Below are 21,124 nucleotides of genomic sequence, written 5' to 3' on the forward strand. Positions count from 1 at the left end.
AAGCAGAACTAAACTGATCTCAGCTACTGCCTGCTTCTCCCAAGAAAACGCGGCTGACTAGGATAACACCCTCTCCTATTGCTTGACTGCCAGCTAGACCAAGAGGCCAACCGAAGCCTTTTCCCAGGATCCACGGCTAAGCTGGACCACAGTGCTTTCTGGGCTTGGTGTAGAGCTGCACAAAATGATCTGCCTAATATCCATTTGGCAATGTGTTTGTTTTGAAACACTGCAACGTCCGAGATATAATATTTTTCCAGACATTTTTTCATGGGGGTAGGACGTCTGGCAAGAAGACAGTAACTGAGAGAATTATGCTGTTTGCAGAGCAATTGCTTTGATTTCAAGAGGGAGCCATTCTTGTGAGACACATTGAGCCTGGTCATAAATGCCATTCCATCAAAAAGCAGCACCAGCAGCCAAGCTCTCCAGCATAGTTCATGCAGACGGATTAAAGAACTTCTGAGTGACGAGAGCTTCTCCCCCGCCTAGCTTGAGCCGTTGAACAGAATTGAAAGGTCTTTCTCAATGTGGTGTAGCTATTCAGTTTAATGGCGGAGAATTTACCTTTCTTCTACACCACAGTTGGAATGTCGACTAATGTACTGTATTCTTATTTGAAAAAAAATTGAAAGTAATGTTGGAGACCAGAAACAGTTTGGTTTTAAAATGGATGTCGGGTCATTCTATGAAACGGGTGCCTTTTCCACAATAAATGTGGAAATAATGTCTTCCATTATTAGAAATGGTCATTGTGATTTCATTTCAAATAACAGTACTGTATGCTATGGCCCCAGCCGTGGCGCGACTGGCTGGGGCACCTGCACCGCACGCCGGTGGCCTGGGTTCGATTCCCGCCCCGTGGTCCTTTCCGGATCCCACCCCAACTCTCTATCCCACTCACTTTCTGTCTCTACTATCCAATCCAATTAAAGGCATAAAAAGCCCAAAAAATACTTTTTTTAAAAAAAATACAGTTTGCTATTTATAGACAAAACAAGTTAATGTAACAGGGGTAAGTCAAATTGGGACACAAAAGAATAATTAAATATGTACCAAAACAACATGATTTTATTCTGAATAGATATGTATATATAATCAAGAAAGTATATTTGATTCTGATAAGAAAAATAACACAAAGTTTGATAAGAATATAGCATTTATGTGGTGATATTTTATCTGTAAATGTCTTGTTGGTCAATTCGGACACGTGGAAATGGCCATGCACTTGTGAACAATTGTTAAAAGTAGTATACTCTTCAAGAATAGAATTTTCCTGTTTATCGGGCATTCAGCCTTGAATCATTAGCTTTAGGCTTTAAACACACTTCTGGCTCTAGTGTGCTTTCTGTAGCTCATCAAATGTTCTGGATTCAAATGGCACCCGTTTCATAGAATGACCCTGTTGATTTGGGTCTGTAGGCAAAGGATTGTCCCTTATTAATGTTTAACAACGTGTTGGCCAGCATGCATTCTGCAATCCGCATTGATGCTGCTCTAACTCTAGGCCTACCCATTTTAATCACAGAACATGAGGATGAGAGAATGTGATTGTTTCTGTGTATGTGGGCAGTTTTAAGGCCAAGAAACTTTTAAGCTAATCATCCGTGATGCCTCATTAATCAATGCAACTTCTCATGAAAGTGAAGATTTATTTTTCTCTATTGATTTTCACAGGCTCCAGTGTTATCTAATTTGATTCCATTCATATGTCTTGGAGAAAATACAAAAATCTAGTTCTAATCGTATTTGTAAGAGTTTATAAAATGTACTGCTACAGATTAGTGATATCAGCTCTCCTGTTTCCGAAGCTCTCAAAGGCACACCCCAAACTAATTTATTATCTACAAACACAAATGTAGGACGGAGGCGTAATGCAGTAGCCTGAGTATCCACCAGGGGGCTTCAGGTGCCTTGCAAGATACACTTCACCTCTCTTTATTCCAAGTATGAGCGCGCAGTTTGCTTGGACTGGTGGCAGTGGCTGGTTGTGCTGAAGGGCGAGTGATCTGCGGACTGGTGCATCTGGCATAGTATCAGTTCTACATCCATCTCCTCCGCTGAGGGCATACGGACTGTAAACAAAACATATATTATTGGAATATTTTTTTGTGGACAGCATTGTTTTCGTGCATTTTTTGCCAAAGTTGTGGTGATGCGGCAGACAGTATTCTAGGATATGTGAAGCGCTGGTGTGATAACATCGTTCGCATGTGATTCTTCAAGATAGCATTCTCAACTGGGACAAAACATGGACTAATCTTGATTTAATAATGGGATTTCATAGACTTTCTTTTGCGCTTGGGCTATTTTGCATTTCTTCAGGTAAGATAATAATCTGTTAATTGCTACTGGGTGTTGCGCAAGGAAAATGGAAACGGCGATTTTAACTGTAAGGCATTCTTGAAACTATTACAACCTCTTCGACATCATGTAACTAACTATGATTGTTTATGTACCCCTTTGTGTTTGCTGGTCGAATGTTACGTGATCGGTTTGTAATTATTTGTGTCCCCGTGCCTTTCAGTTTGGGGATTTGGGGTTGACCCAGCCTTACGCATCAACGTTTTCAATGAGCTGTTGCTTGGAGAGATTGCTTCTGGGGGAGTCTCGCAGGTCCAAGGCTTCCACGACGAGTCCAGAGCTTTCATTTTTCAAGGTAACCCCCAATGCTTCATTACATTGATGGAATTTCTAGAAAACTTCTTCTTGTGGTGAGAACTGTGTCCTGACTATTCTCAGCGATTTGAAATATTAATATTACAGTAGTTAAAACAAGATGGACAGGTGGTAGTTTTCTAATCAATTTTAGAAATCGAGTAGCCTAAGGAATGATCAACTTAAACATTCAATATGTGTCATTATTTCGGAACTAGCATTTCATTCTCATTAGTTGCCAGACTCCCCAAATTTCAACAAATCAATGATTAGAGAATCCAGAGAAGTTAAAAGAACCACACAGGGTACAGACAAACACACTCACACAGAGACATACACACACACACCACACACACACACACACACACACACACACACACACACACACACACACACACACACACACACACACTATATAGCCTATATAACACACACACACACACACTCACACACACACACACACACACACACACACACACACACACACACACACACACACACACACACACACACACACACTATATAGCCTATATAACACACACACACACACACTCACACACACACTATATATATATATACAGTATATATATCCTCAAAGCAGTGGTAACAGAATAATTATTTCCAATTTAAATATATCCCTAAAACGACCAATTTCATTCATCGCTCCTCGATGTAGTTTGGAGCTGAAAGGGGCCACGGCCTAAAGAAAACAGTCATCAGTTGTGGAAACAAAGAACACTCTGAAGAAGGAGAGACACCCAAAAGCAGAGCCCACAGAGCACAGCATTTGTCCCTAATTGGATTATTTGTCAGACAATAGATGGTGTCCTAGAAAAGAGAGCATGAATCATTCTATGGGTCTTAGTAGTGGATGCCTACTAATGAGCCCATAGAAATCCAGACAGTATAACTGTCATGGCTGACAGCAGGACACTTTAGAGAGGAGAGATATTGGTCACAGAGTGCTGTTTATTAATTTTCAACGCAACCAGGGGAGAAAGGAGTCAGGAGTTGTGGTGCATGCTCAGCTGTTACTACTGCTTGCAGCCTACTACAAATACTTTGCATTACAGACCTCTGTATGCACTATGCACATATGCTTTAAGGTATGAATATACATGTAGGCAGCGTACTGTGTGGGATGCTGTTTGCTTGCATAGTGCCCATGGAAGAACTTTACGTCATCATACTACATCTATTTTCTGGCAATCTAAGTGAGATAACATTGTCACAGAAAAGTTTGTGAGCGCCGTTCTCCTTGTGATTATTCACGAATTGTTGTTTATCACCACCAAGCAAGGGAATTATGATCAGACGTCAACCAATTCCCTGTGCCTACATACAGTGTACTGTACGGGAGACACAATAGTCTCATTCCCAGCCTGTCACTTCTTTGATGCTGTGTTGATTTCCTCTGGGATCCACAACACAGCAATGCTGCTTGTTTATAAGGGGGAAAAATAGGCGCCTGACTCCAGATATTTACACACAGCTATGTTGTTATCAGTTATATGACCTGTGGTGGTGTCCAGATGTGTGATACAAGGACGGTACTCGTCGGCAGTCAGTCAAGTGCTCGCTTCAGATGGAGCCGACTTCACAACATGCTCTCTCTGTGTCTCACATGAGTCACCTGCACATTCCTGCAGTCAGTCGATGGCCTGTTTTGCCATGAAACCACAATCTACCTACCTCATGCTGCTCAGAGAAAGAGGATAAGGCCATATTTTTTATTGGCAAGTATTTCACAGCAGGTGACTGTATAGCTAAGGTGTTAGCTTGTCTAAACTGCTAGCTTTGCTTCCTATGAAAATGACCAGGTCATTGAGCATGGACACAGCCTCGTAGTGTTAATGTGAATGAATTCATTTGTAATCAAAAGAAGGTGATGTAGTCCTATGGTGGACAATTGTCCTTGACTTAATTACAGTTGCAGCGGCATCAGCAAACAGGAACTAGGAGACCTTCCTTTGCTCTGTGGCAGAGGTTGCATCTGGCTGAGAATGCGTGATGTGCAGGCAGATATGATATTCTAGTCGGTGTCCTCTTCCAGCGGTCATTTAGGATGTCTCTCTTAAGTACACGGAGGGGCTATCTCTGCCACACCTGGCATCTGATGGGATGTAATGAACTGGATAGTGGCATGCTAGCGGAAGCAGCATGACATTGCCGCGCTCATTAGATGGCAAGCTGAATGAATCTGCGGAAGTGCCAACGGGCGAGAGGGAAGAAATGCGCACGCATACACTATGCACACACTCACACACACACACACACACCAACACGTGCGTTCAAGTGTGCATTACAAACCCAAACACACACACACACAAACAGACACACACTCACTCACTCACACACATGCAGACACACACTCTCTCTCTCTCTCTCTCTCTCTCTCTCACACACACACACACACACACACACACAAACACATAACTGAACAGAATACATACACATGCAGAAACAGGAGTTTTTTTGTTGCTGGCTCGTGTGAGGGCTCCCTGACTGACATTAAAAGGGAATGCTTCTGGGACTGACATGCTAAAATGAAAAATGAACAGCTCTCGGCTAGATAAGCTTCAGCTGCACAGTAATTGGGAGAAGGTGGCAGAGATGCTGTGTAGAGACATACAGTACGTATTGAACCGCGGGTTTGCTGGCTGTGCACATGTACATGTTCCCATGCAACACAGACAGCGCTGTATTCTCAATGTTATTCACATGCAAGGCCATTATAATCTATTTGGCTGTACCAGTGAACATGGCTCCTTGATTCCCTCAATCAGATGCCAACGTTGCCCCCTCTGTGCCAAGTGTGTGGGAGTGCCACTAGTGAGTGACCTCAGATCAGTTTCACTTTTAATTGTTACCCCAGCATGAATACACACCGCATGTTGGCAGCCCCCGAAAAACGTGTGCCTCGGCTCCTCTGGCTGAAGCGGAGGTCTTGGCATGATCCGGTCGTCGGGCATTCAGGAGTGTGTTGGAAGGACATTAGGTGCTTGTTGGAGGGCTAGCGTAATGCTGGTGGTATGTTGGTGTGTGCTGTTGCCTGCAATTGCTGTATGGGCGAGGGGCCATGGAGGACAACCAGGCTCTTAATGGAGACTCGCCAAACAAACAGGAGGCGTCTCTGTCAAACTAAAAAAAAACACCAAGAGCCACCCAAAACAAGCACTAAATCGCTTCCCCCGTTTACAAACACACACACACACACACACACACACACACAAAAACACAAGCCTGAAGCTTCTGACTGATTTGGTGCAACCGCACCAGTGACAGCTTCTTGGAAGGTGAATGAGGCATTTGTTTTTCAGCAGTCTCAGGTCAATCTGATCCTTTTTGTGCCAGAGCTGCTGATGTGCGTGCGATGTGGCCCTCTCCTCCATGCCATTATTTGTGCACAGAAGAAGTCTGTGTGTGTGTGTGTGTGTGTGTGTGTGTGTGTGTGTGTGTGTGTGACAGTGAACACTGTGTGAAGTCAGTATCGTGCTCTTCCCTCCACTGACGCGTCGTTGCAGGGCTGTTTGAAGTCGTAAGGGGTGAAGCGCTGCCCCAGCAGTTTTGGAAGGTGCCCTTGGCGGAACGGCTGTGTTTGTTCCAGAGGAATGCGGACACACGCGAGCTGATTGCTTGAACTCCGTGCACCAAACCTGCAGAGCAGCCAAGTTTTGCTAATGGAGGCCTGAGTTTGATAGTTTTTGTGCCTCTGTGTTTTCTCATGAATAATTTAGGGGTGGTCTCGGAGTCTGAGAATTAACTACGCCATAACAGATGTCTTTTGGTAGTGGTAGAGATGTTGTTTATAACACTACTACCAGAAAAGAACACTTCTGCTATCCAAACAGTTCCAAAAGGTTCTTTTAAATGTTTTTCTCTTTTGTTTTGCACAGCTGGAGGTTTAATAAACACAAATGCTAAATGTATTCCCAAGCTGGAAAATTAACCTTCAAAACAGTATTAACTGGAATAAAACTTTAATGTCCTTGGTGATTAGTCAAGCGCATTTTAGATGGAATGCTTCAATTTAGTGAGCTTCTACCGTGGCGTTCCCACAGAGTCCATTTCTCTCTGCTATACTTTTTCATTCCTCTCCTTTCATTCTCTTGTGTTATTCTCTCTTGCTTGGAGGAGAGAGAGGCAGCGGGAAACAAAGGAAGCGCTCACATAAGAGCACACCTCCACCAGACACTAAAGTCTGCCGATCAGGAGCTGCATCAGCCCTGTCAGTGTTCATGGGGATTGGGCTCATCCTTGTGCAAAGATTAGCTGGAGAGAACGCAGAGAAAATGAAAGATATTACTTGCTGGTTTTTTTTTCTCTCTCTCTCTCAGATTAGCGTCTGTCCAAGTGGTCGAATCTCGCTGTCTTGTGTTAAACCATTAAAACGGCATGTCCTGAGGATAAGATTAGGCCGACAGTCTGTTGCCTAGAGCACTGTTCCTGCGGTGAGGAAACAAAGCCAGTAGTTCTGTGCTTTGTCATAAATTTCCATATACTGTTTTACTAAGTTTCAATCTAAGTCTCCTTCTTTGGAATGCAAAAAAAAAGCTCTCTGATTTTTTATAGTATCTATGACAACCTCAAAAGTTTGCGTTAGGGCATTGATGATATGAATGACGGTGTGTGCTATTTGCAGGCTCCCTTTTAAGTGTTGGAAGTAGAGAGTCGGAGCAGGTGGTCACCCCCTGCCAAGATCTGCCGATAAATAATTGACCGATGCCTTTCTTAAGCATCGTATTGATTTAGCTGTGGAGAGGCTGACCCTCATAGGAGGGGAAGGGAAATTAATTTATTCTGACGGCTTTTTTTACGTCCTTTTTTTTCTGCAAGGGTAATTGAGCATCCTCCCAGGCTTTTGTTGGTGGTGTGGTGTGTGTGTGTGTGTGTGTGTGAGAGAGAGCCTTGTAGGAGCGGCGGTCTCCGCGGATTCACTGTGGGGTTTTGATGCACGTGTCCCTGTGGACGGTCGTCCTCGTCAGTGGAGCTCGCCCCACTCCCTGATGCTGAGCCTGTGGTTTTGGGTGGAGATCAAAGGGGCCCGCCTCTGCCAGAGAGAGAGAGAGAGACAATTGTGATGGAGCTCTCAGGGCAGACAAACCACCGCATGGGCCACTCCATCCCATTGTGTCTGGAAATAAGTAGGCAGAGGTTGTCTCTTGGCTGTCACTCTGTCCTGTTGCTAGCCTGACAATGACACAACCATGATCTGACACATGGCTGGACATTGAGCTCAAATGGTTGGGTTGTTATTCTATTTTTTTTTTTTTTGCATTTGTAAAAAAAAAACTGTTCAAATGATGTAAGTGGTCAATGTTCAAGTATTTTTGAAGTTCAGGTATGTTTATGATGAAGAGAAAGAGTTCCTTAAACTCCTTTGGTCAGTAAGTTAGTGTGCGTAGTTTGATGGTATGCTCTATCTAGTCCAACTGTGGCACACATGCTTCACCCGAGCCAGTATTGTGTTCCTGGGCCCCTATCTCCAGACGGGGGTTGCATGTTTATGCTGAGGAACAATGCGGTTGCCAGATGCAGCTGCTTGCGAGTGAAACTGTGCCATGAACCAAGCCTTTGATGTCACTGCTTCTGAAAAATGTGATCGTTTAATGATGCATCTGTTTAAGTGGTATCGCAATCTTCAGGAGCTCAAGGCCTTGCTGTTGAAGAAGAAATATCAGTCATGTATTATGATACAATTTATTAAAACTTTTTAAAAGAAGTCAACATTTTGGAGTCTTTTAAAAAGTTTTAATAAATTGTATCATAATATAATTAAATGAACCATGGACTTTTTTGACATTGTGGAAATTGATATTTGAGATCATTGTCTTTCATATTGTCTTTAACATGACGTAATGTCAACATCCCATAAGCTCACTAGAACTGTTGCACATGGACTTATCAACGAATCTAAAAATGCATACTGTAGATGCATTGGGACTACTATTTACAGGAGAAGAAATTGCCATAAGAGTGGCAATGAGGGGAAATGAACAGCAGTGCTGTTCACACTGCGTAATAATTTGTGTACACTAACCTTTTATACCATAATTTCACACTGACAATAAAAATGTCAAGGTTCTTGAAGAAGCCATTCACAATGGCAGAGAATCAGACTCTTTTCAACATGTGCATCAATATACTGTACTGCAGTGGCGGCTGGTCATCAAAATTTCTGGTGAAGCAAACCGAGCAAACCCCGTCGACCGATGCGGTTGCGGCGTCGGGACATTACTACCACTTCGAACGTGCATTATTTCCAATAGACGCACGGCGCGTCGTTGATTATCCCTTACATAACGGTATATCGTTCAGCCTTACTCACGGTTCTTCCTCACATTCTACAACTGAAATGTCTCCTTACCGTAGCATCAACGAGCTGTGTAATTTCCACAGGAAATTGTGGTCTGCCCTCTGCTTCCACTCGTAATTTGTCCTCATATGAATATGACTGGAAACGAAGCTAGCTACCCTCCTAGCAATACCCTCCTAGCCTGTAAGGGCTCTTACTAAACAAATTATATTAGGAAACAAAAAAGATATTCACTAACCCTAAGTAACAAAATCCTCATCTACACAGAAAAATAAAGATATGTCTTATGAAATGACTGTTCAACAAATTATGTGTTGTTGCTGATTATGAAGCTCTCCTAAATCGTCGCTGTCAAAGTCAGTTTTAACGATGGTTGCCTTATGAAGGCGTTGACTGGCCAGAGTATTGTGTCAATCATATTCAAGTGACGGAAGTGCAAAATTCTACCCTATCGGTCACTGCTTCACGGGTGGGACTTATCTGCCATAAGGATCCATTGAAACGGGGAAAATCCACGAGCCGCGGGGGGTTTCACTCGATTTACATTGAAGTCAATGGGAAAAGATATCGATGGTAGTGAAGCAAGAAAATCGTCTGATTCACTGCAATTGTCTGTTTCACCGCGGGTGTGGGGATGGCGCTGTTGTCACTCACAGAATTGAATTCAGGAAAACAGCTCGTCTTATTAGCCCCTTTCATATTCAGAAACTGACTGTCTTTCTGTTTCAAAACAGTGAAAATGGGATTATTGTAAGGGTTTTTTTTTTTTTATTATGACTTTTTTTTGGTGAAGCACTGCTTCACCTGTAGTCTTATAGAAGCCTCCTCTGCTGTACTGTAGATTCAGATCTGTGAGTAAATTCACCCCCATTGTGCTGTATTCTGAGAGAATTATATAAGAACATCGTGTAACCACTTTTCTCATTTTCTCAGGAGCTTCCCGTAATGTGAGAGCAACAGACGATGTGGCTGAGCGCATGCTTAGGAAGTTGAAGAACAAGACTGAGTTCACCGTTGTGGCCACCCTCAAACAGGAGCGCCTCAACTCTGGAGTCATCTTGTCCATCCATCATGCTGACCAAAGGTAGAGTCCCATCACCCAAATGTCATTCCTCTCTGTATGGTCAGACACGGGTTGAATAGTCTATGTAGTGTCAGGAGTTTTTTTTTTCTTTTACACAAAGTGTTGTTGTGTACAACTGACATAGAATCTACAGTGCTCTTGAAATTCTTTCCTAGCAGTCAGGTAGTGTCAGAAATAGAATACATTTTACGTCATTGGACAGAAGCTGTACAAGGAAAATGTTCAGCATTTGGCACACAGAGAACAGATAACAGTGGCACTATAGAAAAGCAAAAAAGCACACGATACAAGACTGACAAAGTTATGGTTATGGTTATTGTTATTTAGCAATTGGTTATTTACATTACTGAAGGATAAATTAAACCATTGAAAACAGTGTAGCTACCCTTACCCAAGACCGCTGATGCATTCACCTGTATTTGGTCTTATATATTGCCATCTATTCCCCTCTGTTGCCATCTGGTTCAGCATGGACTCATTTTACTGTTAGCTCTCTGCAGTGACCTAGTGCCATTTTCTTGTAGAGTCTTTTGGAAATGACCTCCATTTCTTTGATCGTTTTCCTCTACTCTCACTTGATGGTAAAGGGATGCTCCGCCGCTTGTAATTGAATGCCATTCTACTACAAAGGCTAAATCAGAGTCAGAAAATGAGGGACATATTGACAGAAAAATGGACTATTATTTGGCGCTGCACAGCTTTAGACCGAGAATTAGATGTAATATAACAAAGCGGCAGTATGCCTTGATATAACTGCGCACATTTTAATCAATGCAGTTGAAAGACCTTTATAGCTGTTAATCACTTCCCATCCTATGCTGATTAGCAGTCTGTAACTGCTTTACTCTATGCTCTACTGTACAGTGTTGCGGTGACAAGGTTTTATTGGTATTCCTCGCTATGCTATTGCTGGATCCTCATTCCAAAAAAAAAGCCCCCTGCAAAGCCAGAAGAAAAAACTAATTAGATCCAGTTTGTAGATACGCAAATCAACAGCCACATATCTGTAATTGGCTTTTTTTCAAATAATGCTTTCAAGCGCAGTCTAAAAAGAATGGTCTGTCATTAAAGAGCTGGGTGATGACTGTTTTGGCAGCTTCTCTCCATTAGTGTCACTCCACAGAGTGAATCTCAATTGGCGGGGAGCGGCCCTGCCGCATAACAATGCCTGGATGATCTTCGTATTTCCATCGTCTTTCTCTCTCTCGTCACACAGCGCATACACATGGCCTTTGTCTCTGTACACACACATTTTTAAATCTCAGGAGATGTGTGTACATATGCGGTACATCTTTTGAGAGGATGGACACATCTATCATCATCAGAGCAGCACCTGCAGTTCTCCTCCTGGTGTGGTACCTGAGGGACATTGTTTCTGTTTCCTGTTCTGGGGGAGAACATGAAATACCCTGTGTTGCTGCCGCCTCTTATGGTTTCTGTGCTCTAGTTTCCCGTGTGCTGTTCCCTTGACCTTGTCTGTGTCTGGTCTGGTCTGGTCCGGCTTGCCGAGGTCGTGCCTCGTCCCCACGTGTGGTGACTCATCTGTTGCTCCCCAGGTTCTTGGAGCTGGAGAGTAGCGGGCAGAGGAACGAGGTGCGGCTCCACTTTCGGACTCAGGGCGGGCAGCCCCACACGGAAACCTTCCCCTACACTCTGGCCGATGACCAGTGGCATAAAGTATCGCTGGCGGTCAGCGCCTCTCATGTCGTCTTGCATGTGGATTGCAACAGGTATGCAAATTGAGAGACTAGCTGGCTACAGCTTGCTGCAATAATGGGATTGTGAAATAATGGCTTTCTATCACTATTTTACATTTAAAGAAAAAACTGAGAGGTACTGAGCAGCAGAGGATTTGCATTACTTATGTCGTCTCGACTGTATCTTTAGAATCTATGAGAGAGTGGTGGACGTCCCATCCATGGATATTCCTGAAGGGACATCCTTCTGGCTGGGACAAAGAAATGGTGCACATGGATTCTTTAAGGTACTGCACAGTGTAGCTTTTGTTGTTATGTTCAGTAACACATGATTAAGAAGTCGCAGGTCCAGTGATAATCTAACCTTTTTTATTCCTCTTCAACACTTACAGGTCAGACGTGATGCATTTCCCATGAAACGAATGTGTTAATTTTAGCTCTCATTTCTTTGTTCTTCTTAAAAAAGCAAGAAGCTTGCAGACAGCTTCTAATAATGACATTCAGACCAAATAAGCTTGCAGCACTGAGAGGAGGAACAGAGAGATTAGATCATCACTTAACATCGCTCATTAAACCAGCCACTTGTTTATCCCTCCCATTACCATCATCCCTCCCTCTAGCACATGGCTATTGTCACAGAGAAACTAGATCGTACATTTACCTGTAGCCTCTTCACTAAGGTTACCATGTTATTGACGTGTGTGTGTGTGTGTGTGTGTGTGTGTGTGTGTGTGTGTGTGTGTGTGTGTGTGTGTGTGTGTGTGTGTGTGTGTGCGCGCTCTTGTATGTCTGTGTGAGTTTAACATGAATGTTTTTGTGCTGTTTTTTTTTGCACCCTTGTTTACGCGCGTGTGTGTATGTGTGTGTGTGTGTGCGTGCGCATGCAGGCAGATTGTGTGTCCCTGCCTCCTATAGAAGGTCTCTGTGACGCCTCAGGTTGTTAGATTTCCTGCCGTTAATTGGCAGATGAAGGAGGACTCTGGGGGTCACTCAGTGATCCCCCCCGCACCCCCCCAGCCTCCTCCCCCCTCCTCTGAGACTCTGATCAGTGCTTCATCTGAACACATGAAAAGGAACGCTCATCTGCCACCATCCTCTTTTGTCTGCATTCAGCGCACACACACGCATCGTTCAGCCATTACGCCTTTCCTCCTCTTTTAAGCTCGTGCTGTTGGCTCGCCTACCCGCATCACCTTGATTGTTCTGATTAGAACCGGTTCTTCATCGTGCGGTTGAATAGAGTACCGCTAAGGACTTGTTGACTTGCTCTGTCAATTCTGAGGAGATAGTGGCAGTGCATGAGAGCGTTGGCTCAAATTTACAGTGCCGAAATTGCGTTTCGCGAATCAGCAGGCCTGATGTCACCTTTGCACAGAATCCTTATGATGAACTTAGGGTTTCCCAATTGAAGTGGCACGGCAATTTCAGAAACAATTTCTCACAAGTTGTGCCATTTCCTCTCTGCAATGAAAATAAATATACTCCAAGGATGAAATGGACCAGGTTTCCATGGTTACCCTGGGAGTATATGTAAGGCTATGGCTCTCTGCATGTCAGGAGGACGGAGAGCTATCAAATTAAGGACCCCTGAGACAAATTTAATCTGTATCTCCTGCTTGAGCTTATCAAACTGAGATGGAGAAAACAGAAATTGTTATTGCATGCCTAACATCCACATCATTGGTTACCAGCACAATGTGCCATGTTCAGAGAGCGTGAGTAGCAGTGAAGGTCATGGGGGGGGGGGGGGGGGGTATAACTATATACACAGTTGCTACTGTATAAGGAACCCAGATCAAATGAAGACTAAAAGCAATCCTGATCAAATGGAAATGATTACACTGTTTTGTTAAGCTTCACTCATGTAATGAATTGAAACATATTGGTAATTGACATTCTGGCCAATTTTGCTATTGCTGTTCTTAAAACAGGATGTGGTTGATTGTTCATAGAGTCACTTTATGATCATTTTACCGACAGAACTCTCAGGGATGACCACGAGTATTCTAAGACCATTGAAAAGCCATCGTAAAAGACGTGAGAGATGTGAGATGAGTTGATGTGTTATATGTCACCTTCTCTTCTCTGGCTTTCTGAAAATTCATTTCATCCCTCCGATGAATCGGGGAATGTCAGCGACTCGGTCATTCCCTGTCAAAAGTGTTTCAGTTTATGATGGCCATTTCTGATGGATCAAAGTTTGTCCGAATGAAATTTGTTTTTAGCTGCCGGACCCAATCTTGGTACATGTCTTGCACCTTACTTGCAGGGTACCATGCAAGATGTCCAGATTCTTGTGATGCCTCAAGGGTACATCTCCCAGTGTCCAGATCTGAACCGAAGTAAGTCTGCTGCCTACACTACTGCGTGCCACATCGTAATTCTATACGATTTGATGTCATATGATGCATATGTCAAACCTTGCTATTGTTAATGATTTGTTGTGTTTTCCAGCCTGTCCAACATGCAATGATTTTCACGGACTTGTGCAGAAAATCATGGAACTGCAAGACATTTTAGCCAAAACATCAAGCAAGGTAATGGAGGACTTTTATGTCAGACTTTTATGTTTCTACTGAAGTGCATATTAAAATATGACGTGTGCACTCTGATGATATTGCCTTGCATATCACCAGATAAATAGCTAATATTTCAGCTAACCACATGGTGCTTTTTCACTGTGAGTAGACCTTCGAGCCCCTCAGCATTTGCAGGAAAACATTTCATTTGTTTTCATTTTTGTTTGATCAAGCTATTTCTCAGTTCTGGAATAACAATCAGCATTTGAAAATTATTAGGATCATTTCATTTGGTCCGCTGCGATCAGCAAAGCCAAATCCAGATAGGGCCATGCTGGCCACTGAGTAATCACCACTTAACTAATAATTACACGCATATTTCATTCCCTTTTCCCCTTGGGCTTCTCCGCATTCCTCTCCCAGCAGGGCTGCTCGTGGCTTGCCGGAGTGCTTGTTGATAATGTGATTCCTATTGACAATAAAGGAATAATGTTCCCCATGGTTCTCACTCCCCTCACTCACTGCTCCCCCTCTCCCTCTCTCCTCCCCTCTGCTCTCTGTGCTCTCTCTCTCTCTCTCTCTCGCTCTCCGCTCGCCTTTTGTTCACGGTGGACGCTGCGAGCAGCTGTCCATGGCCGAGGAGAAGATGAATGGGCTGGATAGCTGCTATTGTGAGCGGACCTGCAGCGTCAAGGGGGTGATCTACCGGCAGGACGAGACCTGGACAGATGGCTGCAGGAACTGCACGTGCACGGTGGGGGCCCCCTTCCTGTGTGTGCGCGTGGGCTCGCCCAGCGGGGTCACTTTGCGGGGGCTTTCTTCTTGTTGCCTTTTGTCTCGGGACGCTCTGCCTCTCTCTCTCTCCCCCTCTCTTGCTGTGTCTGTCTCCCTGTCTGTCTCCCTGTCTGTCTCTCTGTCTCTCTCTCTCTGTCTGTCTGTCTGTCCCAATGGCCCAGGGCAAGTCACAGTGTTTTTTCTGAGAAATCTGAAAGGTCTGAGAGAGCCTCTTGCACACACACACACACACAAAAATGATTCACACAAAGACTGTGCTGTTTGGGTGTTTTGAGGCTGCTGGCAAGAGTAAACACATTTCACCCTCTGCCACTCTATGCCATGGCAGCTCTATGTAGTTAATGTCCCCACTCGCGCAAGTATACAATGAAACAATGTGTATTTGTGCAGCTGGAGTCTACCGTGTAATTGAACACAATTACATATCTTTTGGTAGACTGCGCTTAATGACCGAGGAATGGCGATAATTACACCTATGCTCATTGGTTTCTTGAGGCTGTCCAGCAAATGTTGGCAACGTCAGTTCCCAAAGTGGTTGCAATTAAGAGAATTGCAGTTATGGTTAGTCGTGTACCTGTGTGGCAGTGATAGAATGTGTGAGGAAAGTGATTTAGGTCAGAGGGCTCATGCTCAGGGCTCTCAGTTGGATAGATTTCTGTGTGGTTTGAGCGCTGCCCGCCGGCTCAATCAGCACGTCTTGAAGTGCACTTGAAAAGTCAGAGTTAGAAATGACCTTTCAGCATGTTAAGTACTGTATGATTAGATGCTGCCTGTTGCTCAATTCCATGCAATGAGTAAAACATATTACAGTACATGCAACAAAATGGAACAGTAATTTTATCAAATGACAGGTTAAGGCGATGGGTAAGAATTTCAGTAATTGACATGCATTACACTCTTCAACATTTTAGCCAGAGGTCAAATCATTCAAGCCAAAGCAGATGTTAAGCTTTGACAGGCACTGACTCCCATACTAGAAAGATGGATGAGGACAGTGTTATGGTGTAAACGTTGTATCAATGTTGATGCTGACGCAGGTTGACTGACCAATCCTGTGATCCTCTCACAGAATGGCACAGTGCAGTGTGAGACCATCTCATGCCCACCACCAAACTGCCCCTCGGGTACTGCCCCGACCTACGTGAAGGGAGCCTGTTGCAAGGAGTGCCAACGTGAGTATGCACTCTAGCAAACACACACACACACACACACACAAGCATGCACGTACACAAGGGCACACATATACAGTACACTCACACACATGCACGCACACACACAAACACACACACACACACACACACACACACACACGGGGACGCATATACACTCATACACACACACAGGGACGCATACACTCACTCACACACACACACACACACACACACACACACACACACACACACACGCTTGCCCGTACGCAGTACACATAGCGCACTAGGCAAGCACTTTACTGCCAACAGCCTCATGGTCTCTGTTCACACTCCCCCTGAAGACAACACAGCTCTTCACAGCACGCCTCCACAAGGGCTGCCTGACAACTGACCACATCTCCACGTTGCTAAGCTACATCCCAACATGTCTCCTGAGATGTCAGCCGTTGCATTTACATAGATGAATAAATTATTCAAGGCAGAGCCTCGCCTCGCACCGACCTCTGTGCCCGCTACATAAACTGGATCATAAAACTGGGTGGCAGGTTACGAAACATGCTTGTTTTTGTTTATGTGTAGGAAGGTGTATAAGATTGAAGTCAAGTGTTAGAGTTGGGTTTTTTTTCATCTGCAGCTTCTATTCATATCACGAGAAGGTCTCTCCTTATGCCTCAGATTTTGGTTAAGAGACATGGAATACATGGTATTACTGCCACATACCCTATGTTGCCACTTGCTGCACAACAATATATATATATACAGTATATATATATATTTTCCATGTTTTCTCCATGCCCTGCTCCTGTAAATCCAAACTGCAAGTCACACTTCGTCCAAGTCTTTTCCATCCCCTACGCTTGTAACTCTTTGGAAGCAAAATCTTATATTCCTTATCAGCCTAGAGCGGTTATATGCCCAACAAGTTTCATATGCCCCAGGAATCGTCAACAGATAATATGTTAAAGAACGGACAAAGTTGATATCTGTGCTACAGAAGCTCTCGCGAAGGTCATATTGATATTGGGCTTTGCTACAGTATGTAAAAAAAAAAATTAAAATGATGTGAACTTCAGATGGCTCACAACGAATATCTCTGTACTCAGCATTATATTATATTTACTTGGTCCTTTTTGCATTGCAAATCCACCGAACAAACATTCATTCGGGTTTCCCCTTCATTTTATTAGCCAGCAAGTTTTCATTTAAATTGATCAGATTTTTCATTATCAGCATCTCAGTGGAGATCTGGGGCTGATCCCCAGAAATGGACTTGCGACAAAAAGCCGCTCTGATGAAAGGAATTCATATACTGCGTATACAAAGTCATCTTTTTCCCTTGCTTGTTAATACTGACAAGTACACACTGTTCATTTCCCCCTGTGTAAAGCACTGCCATACATAAATAAATATCAATCAGATAGGGAGCCAGAGACATATATTATCTTTGAGTTTGCATTCCACTGCAGGCGCAGTGTTAAGTTGGAACTGCTCTCCCTCGGTAGCAGAAGCGCCTCTGCACTGACACTGCTGTGAAAATAAATAGCTGTGTTGTTTTGACTTATCATTATATAATTGTAACTGTTGAGTGGAGAAAGTGTGAGAGTGTGTGTATTTGTGTGTGTGTGTGTGTGTGTGTGTGTGTGTGTGTGTGTGTGTGTTCCATCATCTGCGAAGTTTCATCACGAGCCAAGAGCTCACTACTGCACAAACTCCCACTCACATCAAGCGTAAGCTGCAACGAGGGACCAGCTCTCTGGCTAGTTATACCATTTGATTCAACTCTGGGTGATGAGTGTGTCATGTATGTATGGGATGGAGATGTAGCTGCTCGTGGTCATTCTTTAGAGAGCTGAATAAGCCAGTGGGACTGTGTGCATGTGCACAGGGGCGGGGGTGTTGATAAGCCTGAAGAAGTGGGGTTTTATCAGTCCAAAGTATTCCTCTCAACAGCAACATTTACAAACACACAGACTCCCCCAAACACACACGTACACACACACACACACACACACACACACACACACAGACATGCAGATGCACAACTCATCAGCACGCTTCTCTTGTCAGTGACTCACACAACCATTGACGAGTGGCACGCTAATTAGCTCGCCTCTCTCCGCGCCGAGTGGAGAGGCTCCACAGCGAGCCTTCGCCTTTTCTATCTGCCTCTTATCGCTGTGCGCAGCGTCCCTCCAGAGTTTGGGCTGCCTGTGCGTTTTGAAGGCACGTGACGAGCAGAGCGCGCACCGAAAGGATTGCTCGGCGTTGCCACTCGCACTGACGCTTCCTCTCGCAGTAACTGCATCTGCATAAGGTGGTGGCAGTGCTCACATGCTGGGTTGGTGTCTTTTCTTCGGTTTGATCACAGAGGCCTGTTTGGAGTGCTGCTGTCTGATAATGAGATTTGTACACCTCAACAAACAAATCCGTTTTGAAACGTCCTTGTGCATTCCCACTCTAGCTACAGTACGCTGCCCTCTACAATTCTGCTGTAACGCTGAAGCCAAACTTACCTGATGCGCTGTCTTGAGCCATAATCACTTTGATCATGATATGTGAAATGTTATAAATCCAACCACTAGCCTGCCACGTCTGGTTGGGCGAAGGGTGTTATAAAATGTCGGTGCTAATCAATATCCCAAAGGTGCGTGTCTCTGTGTTGACGGTGCTGTTTGTGTCTATTTGCAGCGGTGTGCCTGTTCAATGGGAGGGAGCTGGTGGAGGGTGAAACCCGCACTGTTCGGGACAACGGCATGTGCTTGTTACTAGAGTGCCTGGTAAGTAGCCTTCAATGGAGTGTCAATGCTGTTATTTTTGTACGAGTGCTTTATTTTTTATTTTGCATCTCAACCCACACACTTAGTCCACAAACAGTCAGCAGAGATGACAGCTCACTAAAGGCCTGTTGCGGTCTTTCTTGTGTGGAGGCAGGGGCTCAATTATGAGTATAAAGAGTAATGGATGGTACGCTTTGTGAGCCCTCTTTAATAAACAGTATTGGCTCTCTGAATTTCAATTTAGTCGACATAAATGTCAATCATCTATGCAAAACGAATGTAATGAACATCTGTATCACACAGGGCCGTTTTTTATTTGCATGAATTCAGAGTAGGCACTGAATACTGTAGGCAGATTGAGTAGGAGATCTGAGCAAAAACCCTGTTGTGAGATACCACTGTTTCTTGTTTTGCATAAGTAAAAAAGCACTAAATCTAGTCTAATGTTTTTTTGCTGCCTTGAACAGGATCAGACGATGCGCAGGGTGGTGACCCCCAGCTGTCCGGAGTTGAACTGCCCCGAGGTGGAGCAGATCACCCTCATAGACAGATGCTGTAAAATCTGCAGAGGTACAGTTACACCCGCTGCTTATTCTCCTGCTGCTGGAACAGCATGACATACATACTGTACTGTTAACAGAGAGCTGAAATTGCCATTGGACAGAACAACAGACATCTAGTGTAGTCCGACAGTGAAAACAAAATTGCTATAACCAAAGATGCTGTTATTTACATAATTGCTCACAAGAATAAAGCATAAAGCACATTAACCCGTTTTCCCTTGGTAGGTTCTGGGTGTTTACGATACGCTTGACGTCTGTTCCGTAGGTTATGACTTCTGCGTGGAGGACAACCCCTGCGTGGAGAACTCCGACTGTATGAACCTGGAAGCAGCCGCCCGCTGCAGCTGTAAGGACGGCTTCCGGCCGCTCCGCGATGACAACGCCTACTGCGAAGGTACCAGCTGACCACACCCCACACATCTGCACCCTTCAATGGCAAAGAGAGCAGTAATGCCCATTGGGTGGGGAGGCACCCGGGTTTTGTGTTGTTAAGAGGGGATTATGTGTGACCAGAAATAGCTATCTACCACACGGGCAGAGGAGCTCTTTCAGTCTTGCTGTATATGCCTATCAGTGACTGGATGCAATCGCGCTTCTTTTCATGCCCACCTGATGATTGATACGGGCTGTTCTCAGAGGGGAGGAAAAGTGTGGAGATTTTTGTCAGTCTGAGTTTCGGGGATTTTGATTCCTGGCACACTGCCCGATGCCGGCCGTTTATCAATCAGTGACATTTTGCGAGCGCCAACCGATCAGTGCGCGCATCAATCATTGTGAAGGCCGTTCATTACCGACTTCACCACAGGTGCCGTGCCGTAGTGTTCATGCAGGGGACACTCAGCTAAACAGACTTTGATTGATCATCTTGTCTGTATGTACCCTTTTGAAGCAGTTTCACACAGTTGAGCCTTCTCCTTCTAAACTGCCCATGATTGAAAAATGTGTATGTTATCACCTAGGCGTGCATCTGTGTAGCTGTCCTCGCTTCTATTCAGAGGAGGATAATGAACACGAGATGCCCATGGTCCATAAGATCCTCTTCAGTCACTCGGCTCTTCACCTGAAGTGAGCTTTGGTACCCATTAGCATATAAAATATGATACTATCTGGCTAGTTTTATCACTAAAAGTACTGTATATCAGAGTGTATTAAAAGTTCCTCTCATGATAATAAACGTAATACTTAATTTACTCTAAAAGTGCTGTTTGATCAATAGCCCCGTAATTGATTTAGTCCGCAACTCTTTGCCCGTGCATCATTTTCCAACTCCTCTCACGGTCACCTGGGATGTTTGTGCAGCGATGTGGCTTCACGGAGGATTTTGCCTGATTTTTTTTCGAGTGTACATTCCCTTTTCGCTGGGAGTAAGTCATCAACGTCTCACCCACCTCACTCTCCACCTCCACCACCTCCACCGGTGGCCTACTTTTGCGGGCCACTAATGGATTCCACCCGTGTTCTGTGAGTGCCCCGGCTTCGCTGTCACCTTGCTGGGGATCAGTGGGATTTTTTAATGAAACTTGCTCCTCTATTTGGCAGAAAGGCTAACGGGGGGAGACAAGTG

General features: G+C 44.3%; 1 protein-coding gene across 1 annotated transcript in view; it reads left to right on the forward strand.

Moving 5' to 3' along the window:
* Positions 1-1,980: 1,980 nt before the first annotated feature.
* LOC134094194 (protein kinase C-binding protein NELL2-like) overlaps positions 1,981-21,124 on the forward strand; it is a 57,378-nt gene continuing 38,234 nt past the window's right edge. The window contains exons 1-12 of the mRNA XM_062547624.1: positions 1,981-2,325; positions 2,528-2,659; positions 9,908-10,058; positions 11,615-11,788; positions 11,946-12,042; positions 14,025-14,097; positions 14,210-14,292; positions 14,900-15,028; positions 16,139-16,241; positions 18,909-18,997; positions 19,465-19,567; positions 19,826-19,954. Of these exons, the coding sequence (XP_062403608.1) occupies positions 2,274-2,325; positions 2,528-2,659; positions 9,908-10,058; positions 11,615-11,788; positions 11,946-12,042; positions 14,025-14,097; positions 14,210-14,292; positions 14,900-15,028; positions 16,139-16,241; positions 18,909-18,997; positions 19,465-19,567; positions 19,826-19,954 (1,315 nt within the window). The 5' untranslated portion in view covers positions 1,981-2,273. The remainder of the gene's footprint in view (positions 2,326-2,527; positions 2,660-9,907; positions 10,059-11,614; positions 11,789-11,945; positions 12,043-14,024; positions 14,098-14,209; positions 14,293-14,899; positions 15,029-16,138; positions 16,242-18,908; positions 18,998-19,464; positions 19,568-19,825; positions 19,955-21,124) is intronic.

The sequence above is a fragment of the Sardina pilchardus genome, chromosome 10, assembly GCF_963854185.1.
Source record: "Sardina pilchardus chromosome 10, fSarPil1.1, whole genome shotgun sequence".
NCBI classification, from domain to species: Eukaryota; Metazoa; Chordata; class Actinopteri; order Clupeiformes; family Clupeidae; genus Sardina; species Sardina pilchardus.